This window comes from Ailuropoda melanoleuca, chromosome 17 (genome assembly GCF_002007445.2).
Source record: "Ailuropoda melanoleuca isolate Jingjing chromosome 17, ASM200744v2, whole genome shotgun sequence".
In the NCBI taxonomy this organism is placed as follows: domain Eukaryota; kingdom Metazoa; phylum Chordata; class Mammalia; order Carnivora; family Ursidae; genus Ailuropoda; species Ailuropoda melanoleuca.
The window spans coordinates 10,345,484-10,358,331 of record NC_048234.1 but is presented as its reverse complement, the minus strand read 5'-3'; the positions used below and the strand labels follow the sequence as shown (position 1 = coordinate 10,358,331).

Genomic DNA, 12,848 nt, shown 5'->3' with positions numbered 1-12,848 from the left:
GGCGCAGGAAGCTCGAGCCTGGGCTGCGGGGGGGGCGCCCCCGAGCCCTGGTGTGTCGGCGCTGGCCGGGCCGGCGGAGCGGGAGGGGAGGAGGCCTCGGCCGCCGCGCTTCGGGAGCACAGGCCGTGAGCCGCGTACGTGCCCCGGTGCTGGCCCGGCGGAGTCTGGCAGAATCACTCGGAAAACCTACATTGCTGTTTATTCTCCCTTCTCTCCGGGCTATTTTAGAGCGATATGCGCAAGCAAAAGAGATCTACCAGGAAGCGCTGAAGCAAGCAGAGCTGAAAAGAGATGAGGTTTCTATACAGCACATCAGGGAAGAGCTGGCTGAGCTGTCAAGGAAAAGCAGACCTTTAACTTAATTTCATGAAGCTCTAAATGCCTTTTGTTGTAGGGAATTTTCAGCAACAGCGATTATTCTGGTCTCAGTGACACCCAAATCAATGGCTTAGATCCTTTCTCCTTGATATTCAAGTTTTGTCCACGTAGCTGTGGTGAAGGACGAGTTGTATACACTGCCACTTTGTGTTTGTAAAGGACACACAGCTTTCACCCCTGGCTGATTGTGACTCTTAAGGACAGATGTCAGGTGCTCTCAGTCGTGACCTGTGGTGAGGTGCTGTCCGTGCCGGTCTCAGTGTAACTGTGGGTGGAAATGGGCCAGGTCTCCCTCGGGTGGGTGTGTGCTGAGTCAGCCAGGCATCTCTCGCCTAAGATTCTCATCCATTGATCCGCTACCCTCTCTTTCACTTCATCGGTATCGGGCAGATCAGAGTACCCGTCTCATGGCAAAGGGGGATTATGGTGAGTTATTTTTCTTCTCTCTTTCATGAAGCCCAGTGTGGGATGTGATGCATAGTGGAGCAAAAGTATTGTCTTGGTTTGCGCCAGCGTCCAGCATGAAGTTTTAAAGTAGGAATTAGGCCCTTGAAAATATACTCATTTAATTATAAGTAAAAGTGAACTGTATGTTTTTATATCTGGTTACATACGACTGTGAAAAAGGAGAAAAGGGAATGAATGATAGGCAGTCTTGTCGATGCTGTTGGAGCACTCCACTTCCCTTGCAGCCTCGGTCCCTGAAGTCAGTCCTCTGCACCTGCCCAGGCTGCACCCCCGAACCCTCGGTCTCAGGGTAGGGCCTTACAAGTGTATCGTGTAAAGTCTCCCCAGGAATTCTGACACGTACTGTTGGTACAGAAGGATCACTGATCTGGGTCCTAGTCCTGGCTTTTTGTGTGTGTTTGGGTCTCGGTATCCTCATCTGTAAGATAGGGACCGATGCGGTTCTCTCTGTGGGAGAACGTATGTGGTCAGAGGACCATAAAGGAATAGACTGTGTTGGAGGAGCCTTATCACACTGCCGGAGTGCGTAAAGGACACACAGACGAGCGAGGCAGATGGGCGTCTTTACCTCCGAAGTCGTGCACGGCCATCTGCCTAGGAGAAAGGCAGGTTTCGTAGGTGCCGTGAAGGAACACTATTGTTGGTAAGCCTTTGGGGGTGGGGGTGTGAGTGGGGATGATAAACAGATATTTTTGTTTCCTGTGTACATACTGGAAGAATCCTTTCCTAATAAACTAGAGCCTCTACAACCACACTGTATGTATTCCAGAATCTTTGAATTTCTCCTAAGAAATAACTTACTGGAGTCAACAAGAAAACAAAATACTAGGAACCTTGAGGTCCAAATCCTCAGGGATTAGACTAAAACTAGAATTTTATATTTTGCAGATATAAAGTATATCTTCCTGCTTTCTAAGTTCATCTCTTACCACCCAGCTAGCTCCTTCATTCAGGTCTAATGAGAAACAGAATATAAATCAGATTTTCAGTGCAACCCAGTCTTAATTTATTGGTTGGTTTCTGAAAAGTTATTCTTGTCAACCAGTCAACTACTCCCCGTCCGCACTGAGAATGTTTTTACCTTTTCACAGTTGCAGGGGTTACTGAAAGTTAGGTTTGTCACTCCAGGTTTTATTTAAGAATTTTTGATCCTCCACAGTGATTCAGCTCATGGTCCTGTCCCGGTGCAGGAAAAACTGCAGGTGTCCTCTGAAAGACCGTCTCTTCGTGTGGGTATTTCCAAGAAAGTTCATTTGCACAGCTGTAAAATGAGGTGGTGAGGCAGGACCAACCCCTTGGCCGACTGGCCTGAATTCAAAAGTGAGTTGTTAAAAATAGCATAGTTGAAGTGTTTGAACTATGTCACCAGAGTTTTCAGGGCATAAATATTTAAAAAATGGAACCAGCATACCAAAATTAAAGCATTATGAAACTTCCCATCACGAACATGCACTGGAAACCTGGCCGTCAGCATAGCGCTCCGACCAGTACCAGGAAGACCTCGTCTAGTTGTGGGGCGCTGAACACTCACGCAGGAGGCGGCGGCTTCGGGACCCTGGAATCTCAGCCTGCAGCGGGCCACGCCTGGGTTTACAGCCGACGTCCGCCAGTCCTCGGTCCCTCTCGGTGCCGTTTCGGTCCCGCCACGGTGGACGGCCACCCTCCCAGATGCTTTGCTCCATAGGTAAGCCACGTGCGAGTTCTGTCCTTCCCATGCTCTGCACTAAGAAAGGGTCCTGCGTTCTCTCCTCCCCACGCCATGGCAGGTGCAGTGGTAACGCACCCGCAGCGTGAGGAGGAGGGCGGGAGGGGTACCCCAGCAGAGCTGCGAAAGTAGAAAGTTAGGCTCTCGGCCGACATGTTCGCAAAAACCATTCTGATTTGGAGAAGCTCAGGACCTTCAGGGTCCTAGAAAAATATCATCGTCGTCTCTTTTGGGTCTGACACTATAAATTATTAATGGTATCTAAAATAGTAACTTCTGTAGCACATTTACTGTTTTTCATTCATGTGAACAGTCGGCGTGTATGTATGCTAGAGCAGGACCCACTTGCCAAGTAGAAGGCGTCGGATCGCTACCCCTGCTCTAAAGTTTATCTTGAGGACCTGAAATCTCCGGGAGTGAAGGCTTGAACTTCAGACAAACGTGGACTCGTGGCCTTGGTCGCTCATGTAACTGTGTGGGCAAGGTCCTGAGCCCGACCGAGCCCTTATTACCACAACAGGGATCAGCCCCCAGCGTTAAGGCCCCGCGGGGGTCTCCGGCTCTCCGGCGCGCCTGTGAAACGCGCGTTACGGAGGAGGCGCCCGGTCAGTGGTTACCGTGCCTGCCTTTTCGAGAGGCTGCAGTACTTTTGTTAAAAACTTTAGATCTACTTAGTTCCTAAAGTGCTAGTTTAATCATCCGGAGAGACCGCTTTCCGCTTTCCGACTTCAGTGGCACCTTCCCAGGCAGCCCCTAGCCTCCTGCGGCAGGAGCGTGCTGCAGTGCCACGCTCAAGCTGTCCGGGAGAAGACGCACAATTCAACAAGCAGTTATTAAGGACGAAACGGACATTCTAGTACCATAATTAGTTTAAAATTCACTCTTTTAAAGTATTTGCTCCTTGAGAGTCAGTGAAATGAAAAGATTCAACAATAAACCCTTGCCCACAAGGAGTCAAAGGGAGCACTGGCATGTGGCGAAGGGGAAGGAACCAAACCGCATGTCCGCCATGAGGCCTCAGGATACAGCACACAGCGAAGCTAGCAGACGAACATTCGTTACCTTCTAACTCAGCCAATACCGAGCAACCTATAGACAAGATACTAGTTTTTCCTTTGAAACCTGAGACATCAAGAGCCTTAAATCACACATGATCTATGTGGCTATGGACAGGGTAGTCAAATTTATTTCAAAACAAAAAGCTCTGTTGGGCTGCATCAGATGCAGAAGGAAAGGAATACTTAGGGGCATGGCTAAGTCACCAGTGTGCATAACAGTGAGGAATGCCTCAAATAAGCCTTTTTTTTTTTAACTTTAAAAACTGAACTATAACATACCCATGCAGTAATAATTTTTTCAGTGCTACTAATTGAAAAAAAAATTAAAGCCTGCACTGGAAATTTACAGTATGGCAGAATTTTGTTTCTCTTACCTTTGACCCTAATAACATAATGTACAGGTTTTATGATAGGGTCTGTGTTAAAAATCTAAACATTTCCACAAGAACTGAAACATCACCGGAAATCTGAATTTAGAGGAAACAAAATTGGATAAAAGTACAATGCCCGTGACAGCCAACATTATGTAACTGGGCTGTATGAGGTCGTTTAGAAGGCGAGGATTAAAAAGATAGGTGCGGTGATTGTTTTTTTAAAATTACCCCCGAAGTTAATGTGCTGATTTGAACATAAGTACACCAGATACTACAGCAAGGGGAAACACTGCAAAAAAGGTCCTCTATTTACAGAAGAGTGATTTAAAGACATTATGGTTTTCTTTACAAACAGATGTAAGAACAGGAATTGTCCACTTTTTAAAAACTCTACATTTCAACCCTCCACTATTAGAATCCACCGAACCGCCTGTGTCGAAGGCAGCCCCCCGCCCCTCCCCCCATTCGACTCGCCACATGAACTTCCATCATTTCTTCATCACCCGTGGTCCAGGCTCTCCTGAAAAGTCTCTGGGCACAAGTCAGAGGAGGACAGGTTGCTGACCCGCCGTGAAAAACACACCCACCCAAAACGAGAGCTCCCGGCCCGGCGGGCCCGTCAGTCATCGCTGTCGGACAGCGTCTCGTACTGCGCGGAGAGCAGCGGCGCCGGCTCCCGCTCCCACAGCCTGCTCTGCTGGTGCGGCGCCGCGGGGTTCACGGAAGAGGGGGCGCACGCCAGCGGCGTCGGCGGCGTACTGCTCAGCATCCGCATCGTCAGAGGGTTGTACGGAAACTGGGTCGAGCCTGACAAAAGAAGAAGCGCGTTCACTGCGTGAGCGCGGCCGCGGTCCCACGCAACTTCCCGGGACGGGGGAGGAGGACACGATGACGCTACTGAGACGGCCCTGTGACACCAAGAGCCAGACGAAACGACGTGGGAGAGCCGGGGTTTCGTGACAGAGCGTAGCCTACGGGGAGGCACCCCCCCGTGAGACTCTAGAAGGGAAGCGTGCCCCCGTACGAGCACGAGCTTAGCGTTGCTGAGCCCGGACGTGAAAGCTCGGGGCTGAGCTCTGAGTGAGGTCTAGAACGGGTGTTTCTATGGAGAATCCCAAATAGTACTACTGCATTTTAAGCTCTAAGAGTCTACACCGAGAACTTCTGGACTCTTAGAGTTAAAGGCAGGAGTACAGGCTCAGAGGACGAAGGTCCCGGGGCTGCAGGACATGTGCCATCAGATGTAACAGGTCCAAGCTCCGGAAGAGGGGTGTGTGAACCTCCCAAGACCACTGCTACCTTCTGCCACTACCTAGATTGTCCCACTGTCCCTGGAACGCCTTTTACAGCTTAAGAAACCCTAAAAATGGAAAATGTACCATTTTACCAAGTCTTTGGTTTCATGAATTAATTCCTTCTCTAAGAGTGATGGGAGAACAATCATTGGTTTAGGTGAGAGGTTTTCAAACTAGTACACACGTTGCATGTGATGTGAGAATTTCATAAAGCAGAGGCCTGGTTATGCTGATATAACATCCATATGAAATTTATGTACTAATAAATTAAGGGGGAGAGCACAGTTTGGATATTTTCCACTGACATGCGTGTATTTAACTTCTTAAAAAAAAATGGCTTGTAATTCTGTGAAACCCTTAAATCTACACCGAATATCCCAGTTTTAGTTAAACAAAAACAAGTCAAGTCTGTTCCCTCTCAGGACTACCATTATTGTGGTTGTTGGGGTTGGGAAAAAAGCTTGCAAGCACAAAATGGAAGCCATTAATAGTACCCTAAACAATATTCTAGGATGTTTATGAAAAACAATGTTCTCTCATCAGTTTGTATTAACAGCCTGCAAGAGAGAGGATGGCTTTTTACACTATTCCCCTTCTTACTTTGATTTCTCAGTATTTCCTTAAGAACCTTCTCTAAGACTGTCTACAGAAGAGGCTCCAGGCGACCGTGGGAGCGGCCCTCTGCACTCAGGTGCGGTTCAGGGAGGACTGAAATCACAGATTTCCTGCCCCGCACGTAGCGGGTGCCGCTGCCAGTGTGGCACGGACGTGAGGGGTGTGGGGAGTCTCCCCAGCTCTTCCTTCGTTCCTGGTAATCAGACCTTGCATTCTTTCCATTTTTAAGATTCTACGCATTCAGTTTCTATTCTGGAAAGTGGAACCTACTGATACAGGATTGAGATCACCAAAGTTGCTGATTTTACAAGAAGTACTGACCAAGACATCACCTGAAGACTCCTTTTCTAGCAGTAAGTTCCTCACCTGTTGAAGAGGGCCTGTCTTCCCAGGCCCACCCTGGCGTCTGCCTGTGGTAATCCCCTTCTGAATGTACAGAGGAGACGGAAGAGGGCCTCTCAGTTCCTAAGTAGCCTTGCCCCGGGATAGGAGATTTAGATTTCCTGCTGTTTGACTTGCTGATCAGCTTTGGTTTGCAAACTCCTCCTAAAAGTGAAATAAATTAACTATTGACACAGAGTAATTATGTTCTCAACTTAAAAACCTACCAAAATGCTGATGATTATATAATGCTAAGAGAAAGAAGAAGAATGGTAGATAGCATGAAGAATCCGGATCCTACTACTCCATAAAGTTAAAAAATTAATACTTAAAAGCCAGAATTTACTTGTAGCAACTAAAGCAAAACGGGTATGTCCTCATGCCATAAACTTAAAAACATGTCACCAAGGAAACACAATTTCTGGAACGCCATTTCTTTCCTGGTCTTGGAGCACAGAAACGGCTAAGGAAATTAAAGCAGGTCGACAAAACTCTTAAATCCTCACTACCTCGTTGCCCACCAATTTAGAGAGCAGCAGAGGAGTTCATACAACACCCACGGAGATCTTATGTCAAAAAAAAAAATGTAGAACAGAAGCCCCTTCGTAGCTTCGCTGGACCCCAGCAGTGGCTTGGCCAGTCTTGGTGGCCCTTTCTGTTCCAGGCTCTGTTTCTAGAAGTTCACAGGAGTGGGATGCCCCCTCTAGAACAACACATTAAAAAGATCTCCGAAGAGATCAGAGCCAAGGTGAGCAGCGGTTTCCTCAGCCCCCGCAGAACAACTTCACCCGAAATCCTGCGGCGTACAGGAAAAGTGGGCAGATGGCCTGCCACAAACCCCTGAACGACCTGCAGAGACAAGTCCAAGTCCCCGATGGTAAGGAAGCGAATATTTTAGGATGGGGGAAAGGTGCTTCGTAGACGGAAGAGAAACTTCAAACTCTATGAAGCCAGTTTACAAAAGGAGCTCGAAGTACAGATAGTAACCAAAAAGGATGAGGTGAAAAGCTTAGGAAACAAAATACAGCAAGTATCAGAACAGACACAACAAGAAGGGTCATAGTACAAAGGGAAAATGAGATACGGTAAAAGCAACAGAAAGAGATCAAGAGGACTGAAAATCATTAGAAGGTACCGAGAGGACGAAGACCAGCCAGCAAAAATGTAACTGTTTTTGAAATGGAAAACCCCCAAAAAGAAAATAGTAGAACATTTCCATGAGCGTAGAAATCAACCTGCAGACGCAAACAGCCTCGCTATGACCAGGAAAATCGGACACAGAATGAACAGTAACACATTAGTTAACTTATCGAAATTGAGGAAAAGAGGATTCTTTGGGCGGATAAACTGTCACCTGCTAAAAAGGAGGGCGTCTAATCTTATTTCTTACAACTGATGCCAGGAAAGAAAGGTAATCGTGTCCAGGGGATGTTCTGAGAAAAGTGCCATGCTGTCATTTCAAATATAAAGGCAGCAAGAAGACGTTTTTGAGTGTGAATAGCCTGTGAGTGCAGCACCCTCTGCGAGGAAAGGGGTGTGAACACCATACTGAATGCCGCAGCAGGAGGACCACACAACCACAACCGACAGTGTTCCAACCTTCAAGTACACACACTCCAGTCAGTACAAATCAGGAGCTAAGAGCAGAAGGGGGACAACCACGCTCCTCTTTCAGAGCGGGGAGTGAATCCATACTGTCCTGAAGTTAACAGATGTAGGTCGGGAAAAAAAAAAACCACCTCTGATCTCTTTGATCTTCTCCTTACCCTTAGTGAGATCTTTTGTTTGACGATAACAGGAAAAAAAAAATCCCTAAATTAAACTGGAAATACTTCAGACCTGCAGGTAAATTTTTAAGCACAAAAGATACTAGTTCCTGAAGCTTCCAGTCCCGGTTTTCTGTGTGCTTGCTTCTACCAGGATGTGTGACTGAGCTCATTCTAATGTCTTATCTGTCTTTCTATGTGACTGTAGACACTTTCAGAATGAGCTTCTCAGAAAAGAACACCAGCTTTCTGGATAATGTGATCTGAAGCGTTTTTGTTTTTCCGTACTCTTCATTCTATGGCTTAAGATTCTTTTCTGCTGAGCCTATCACTTTTTTTTTTTAACTCAAAAGCAGACGATGAAACTGCACCTGTGTTACAATTAAAATGTGTCGGTCCAGATAAGGATTAGATGCAGACAGAAATAATACCCAACACTGAATGGTGACGTTCTGCGTGAAAAGTTCCGTCCTTTGAAAGTTTCTGTTCATGTTACTAAAATGTCTGAACAGGGTTTAAAAAAAAAAAAAAAAGCTTTCTGTAAGTAACTAAAGCCCTGAGCGGAGATTCTGAGAGCACATAAAATGAAGTCTATTGGTGAAGCATTACAACTTGGAAAGAAATTGGCTTTTTCTTGGGAAAGGCAGCAGCAGATCACGAAAGTGAAAACTACCTGAATGAGGCGATGGGTCCCCTTCCTCTCTCCGTGCCTCACCGCCGGTCACGACGGAGGTGTTGGCCCCGCCGGGCACCACCCCCACGGGCTGGGCCATGACGACTCCGTGCTCCTCCGCCTTGTCATCAAAGCTTCCCATGAGCGCCTTCCTGATAATGTCTTCCAGACCGAGGTTACTGGCAGGGTCGGCGAAAGAATGACCTCTAGAGCTAACTGAGCCTGGAAGAGACAAGCACAGCGTTTCTGCTCAGTTCTGAAAGGCAGCTGAGAACCGGAAGGAACAGTCTGCGCAGAGGCTGTCGGCCACTGCCTGCCGCACCTGAGGGCCCATGCGCACGCCACCTCCATCCACCGAGAGGGACTTGAGTGCTGCGTCACTCACTCACTTTTATTAAAGTCACTCCACGGTTTTCTTCTATTTCAGCTCCCTAGTTTCTATGCTGGTCTTTAATGGTTTTGATTCTCTTTGTTCACTTCTCTCTCCAGCAAGTATGTACTGAACCTCAGCTCCCTTTTTACTGCTACTGACTATCTCCTCCCTGACTAAATGACACGAATTTATTTATCTGTGCGTCCCGGAGCGTCCCCTGGGGTGCAGTCGGTACCCTACATGTCTGTTGGCGTCACTGCCACCAGACGCCGATTTCCGAGCGGCAGACGCGCTGTGTGGAGAGGCTCACCTGAGGTAGTGACCGCCGGCAGATTAAAGATCTCCGTCCCCGGCTGCGCGGCGGCTGTATTTAAATAAACATCCACGTTAATTGAGGCGTGACAATCATATACGCAGGAAGAGAGAAAGTCTCAAAACCCTCCAATAAAATTCACCTTTTTCATTTTCCATGATCTCAACCTTATTTTTCACCAGTTAAGTGAAAATAAAGTGAAAGAAATAATTTTTTAAAAAACTCGGGCAACAGAAAACTGGATGAGGTCAGAAGATGAGAACAGGAGCGATACACCCAGAGGCAGGAGAGACACCGCGCTGCTGGAGAAGCAGGAGGAGGAGAGGAGACCTGGACCTAAGGTGACCCCGGCCAATGCCAGCAGGTGTGAGGCGGCCTGACCTCTGACCCCACGGGGAAGAGCATGAAAATGACCGGGGGTCTCCCAGCTGTGGGTCACTGTGGACTACTCTCATGGTCCCGGGAAGAGACAAAGATTCCCGCCAAGCCTGCGATCTGTCACTGGCACAGTCTGACGACAGGCGGCACGGCGCAGGAACGGGAGGAACCTGGGAACGCAAACAGTGTTTTCGTCCCAACCTTCAACTTGATGCTGAGAATTGGGAAGAGAGAGAAGACTGCCGGGAGGAGGTGGGCGGCTAAACAAACAGTCCCAGGGCAGGATGTGGTGTTTGGGATGTGCCTGCAGCAGGATGGACCCTTCCCTGGAGATGAGACCGGGCTCTGGAGACGGGCCTAGAAACTAACTTTCTAGATCAGGGAAGCTGTAAACTGGCAACAGGAGGAGGAAGAGAGAAATCCCCAGAAGAGCTTACACAATAAGGACCGTCTCCCTGCTTACGGGTCCAGTGACATTTACAATAAAGAAACCGAACCTGAACAAATACCAAGTGACAGATACAGCCTTGCAGTCCTCATAGAAGTTTGTGGAATAGGACTCATTAATTCATTTGACAAATATTTACTGAACAATTATCTGATTGAATCATCATAAAATCACCTTCTTACTGATCAAAATGGCCAGATAAAGGCAACTTCACATTTTTCAACCCATGAGAATTCAAAGATCCTGTGTTTAAAATGAACGCCCTTCCTTGACCTCTGGAGCTCACAGTTCAGTGTGGCTCTTCCTGAGGCCAACAGAACAGAATCCCCTGGGTGCCTCAGTAACCGTGCCGACCACAGTCCTGGGGCCTGCGCTCCAGGGACTGTGACAGATATCAAGTTTAAAGAGATGGGCAAGCTTGGGAGAGAACACGATCACTATTCAGAAATGAGACACAAGGAAGAACAGCATGTGCGAGCTTGTCTGGGAGCCAGACTCGACAGGAAGAGGGACGGGGGACGATGCCAGAGAGTGACAGTGGAGCCACAGTGGCGGTAAGCGTGGCAGGGGAGGAGGGGCTAGAGACTTCTCTGTGTGGAGAGGTAGAATGTTAATTCAGGGTTAGACATTTCGGAAGCAAGATATTCCGAGAAGACATGAGGTCTGCAGAGGTAAGTAAGTAAAACCTAGTAGAAAAAGCTGAAGTCCAGATACGACTTCGGAGTTCTCGGCACACAGTCTAAACTCCCAGAGTGGATGACAGGACTCAAGGATTTTATCGCATGAGCAGAACACTGGGAAAACCAGCATCCAAGGGCCAGGCAAAGCAAGACCGAGCTGCTAAGGAGACATAACACATGGCCAGAGTAGTAGAGGAAAAACACGGGAGAACACAGTGTCTGAAAGGCAAGAGAAGAGAATATTTCTGGAAGAGGAAAATGGTTCATGGGAGGTCAAATAAAATAAGTTTTAAAGCATTATGGTTTTTGAAGAATAAAGTCACCAATGTCCTCGGTGGGCAAGCTGAACTGAGAGACAGACTTGAAACAAAGTGGTCTTGGTTGCTGATGGCTTGGATTTCTCAGTTCTATTTCCTGAGGACGACTGAATGTGCCCCGGGGACCCATCAGCCCACTGGATCCTTAATACAATTCCTTAACTGTCCCTTTCCACAATCGAAAACAGTTCTGGCAATCAAAACACTCCTCCAGCAATTTTGTTAGTACTTGCCTTAAGCCGTTCATAAATTTTATCTTGGGTTAAAGTTAGGTACTTGTTTCATTACACGTTTTCAGAGTCAAGACCATCTGTCATCCTGCAAGCACCCAGCACAGGACCCTGCTCAGTAACTAACTGAATGGGCGAACGAGAGAGCCACTGCCTGAGGACAACGGAAGACAGAAGACAAAACCAGAAAGTAGGCTGCCTCCAGTCACATGGCATTTTCCTGTCAAGAATTTTTTCCCCACTAACGTGGCAAGACCAAGACCAGAGAGGATGAGTGCAAACCACACGAAGGGGACAGAGTTCTGCGCTGGCTGCCGTCCGTGCTTGGGCAGACCCCCCTCCGGTTCTGAGAGAGTCAGAGGACAAGCGCGCCAGACTTTTGTTGGTGACATCTGAGGCACCGTAAATAACAGATGAAACCAGTGACAACATGGAAAAATGTCACAATAATTTTTTTTAAAAAAGAAAGTATATCTGTGCGCCTAATAGCAATTCTGGCCGATATTCGAAAATGTTTCTCTTTCAGATGATTTGTTGCCACTTCAAAAGAGAAAGGTCACAAACAGTAACTGACACTGGGCTTGTCCTTTTTTCTCTCTGACGTTCAACCTTTATTGATCACAAAGGGTCAGATCCAGACGCACTACCCCTGGCAGTCCGGAGTTCAGAGCCCACAGTTTCTCGTGACGGGGTCAGGAGACCAGCAGTCGCAGGTTAGAGAAACAAAGCAGAGTGGGGACGGCCCACATCCAACAAACTCTTGCCACGTCTCCGGATACGCTTGACGAAAAGAGGCAGAAGTAGGACCGAGCGATCGTGGGAGCGAGCGCCAGGAACAGAGCGTGAGGAGGCGCCCCCGAGGGACTGTGCGGATGCCACAGAGCTCTCGCCTACCACGTGTCTCCCAACGACGCGGGGGCGACGCTGTGAGCAGAGAGCCGCTGGAGGAGCGTGGGCCGGCGTCTCACTAGTGAGGCAGGCTGCACGTTCCTAGACGTCTCGGCCTCCTCATCTGCGCTCTGGAGACAATTCCGCTGCAGCACGTAGGGCTGTTTGTGAGGCTGGAATGAGTTTATCGGGCTTACAAGTGCCTAGAGTTGTCTCCTCTCTGACTCTACAGCCGTTTGCTACCATCATGACTGTCGTTCTGCTTTTACGTGGTGGAGGGATCACGTTTGCAGACGGATGCTGAGTGACTGAACCGAGATCCAGGAAGACCATGCTAGGGCAGGAAAGTCACTGCACAGCACAAGCACAGACTGCCGTGGCCTGTCCTTGGAGCCAGAACTACAGAGGTACAGCGAGGGAAAGGTCTGGGTCGAGAGCAGCACATTAAGAGAGGCCTTGATATTTCTACTGGTGTTAAGTGCTCTAGAACCTAACTGTACTGCTTGCC

General features: G+C 48.1%; 2 protein-coding genes across 17 annotated transcripts in view; one reads left to right on the top strand and one right to left on the bottom strand.

The window, feature by feature from the left end:
• Positions 1-12,739, top strand: part of TTC19 (tetratricopeptide repeat domain 19) — a 39,602-nt gene extending 26,863 nt beyond the window's left edge. Inside the window, exons 9-11 of one of the 2 annotated variants that reach the window (XM_034646898.1) lie at positions 229-2,530; positions 5,892-5,969; positions 6,123-12,739. In XM_034646898.1, the coding sequence (XP_034502789.1) occupies positions 229-362 (134 nt within the window). In that variant the 3' untranslated portion in view covers positions 363-2,530; positions 5,892-5,969; positions 6,123-12,739. Of the gene's footprint in view, positions 1-228; positions 2,531-5,891 lie in introns of both variants that reach the window. The other variant, XM_011227034.3, reaches the window with a different exon arrangement.
• NCOR1 (nuclear receptor corepressor 1) overlaps positions 3,716-12,848 on the bottom strand; it is a 144,181-nt gene continuing 135,048 nt past the window's right edge. For 14 of the 15 annotated variants that reach the window (XM_034646883.1, XM_034646888.1, XM_034646885.1 and 11 more), the window contains 4 exons: positions 9,397-9,450; positions 8,714-8,935; positions 6,260-6,439; positions 3,716-4,790 (listed from right to left, as the gene is read on the bottom strand). In XM_034646883.1, coding sequence (XP_034502774.1) covers positions 4,603-4,790; positions 6,260-6,439; positions 8,714-8,935; positions 9,397-9,450 — 644 coding nt within the window. In that variant the 3' untranslated portion in view covers positions 3,716-4,602. The remainder of the gene's footprint in view (positions 4,791-6,259; positions 6,440-8,713; positions 8,936-9,396; positions 9,451-12,848) is intronic. The other variant, XM_034646895.1, reaches the window with a different exon arrangement.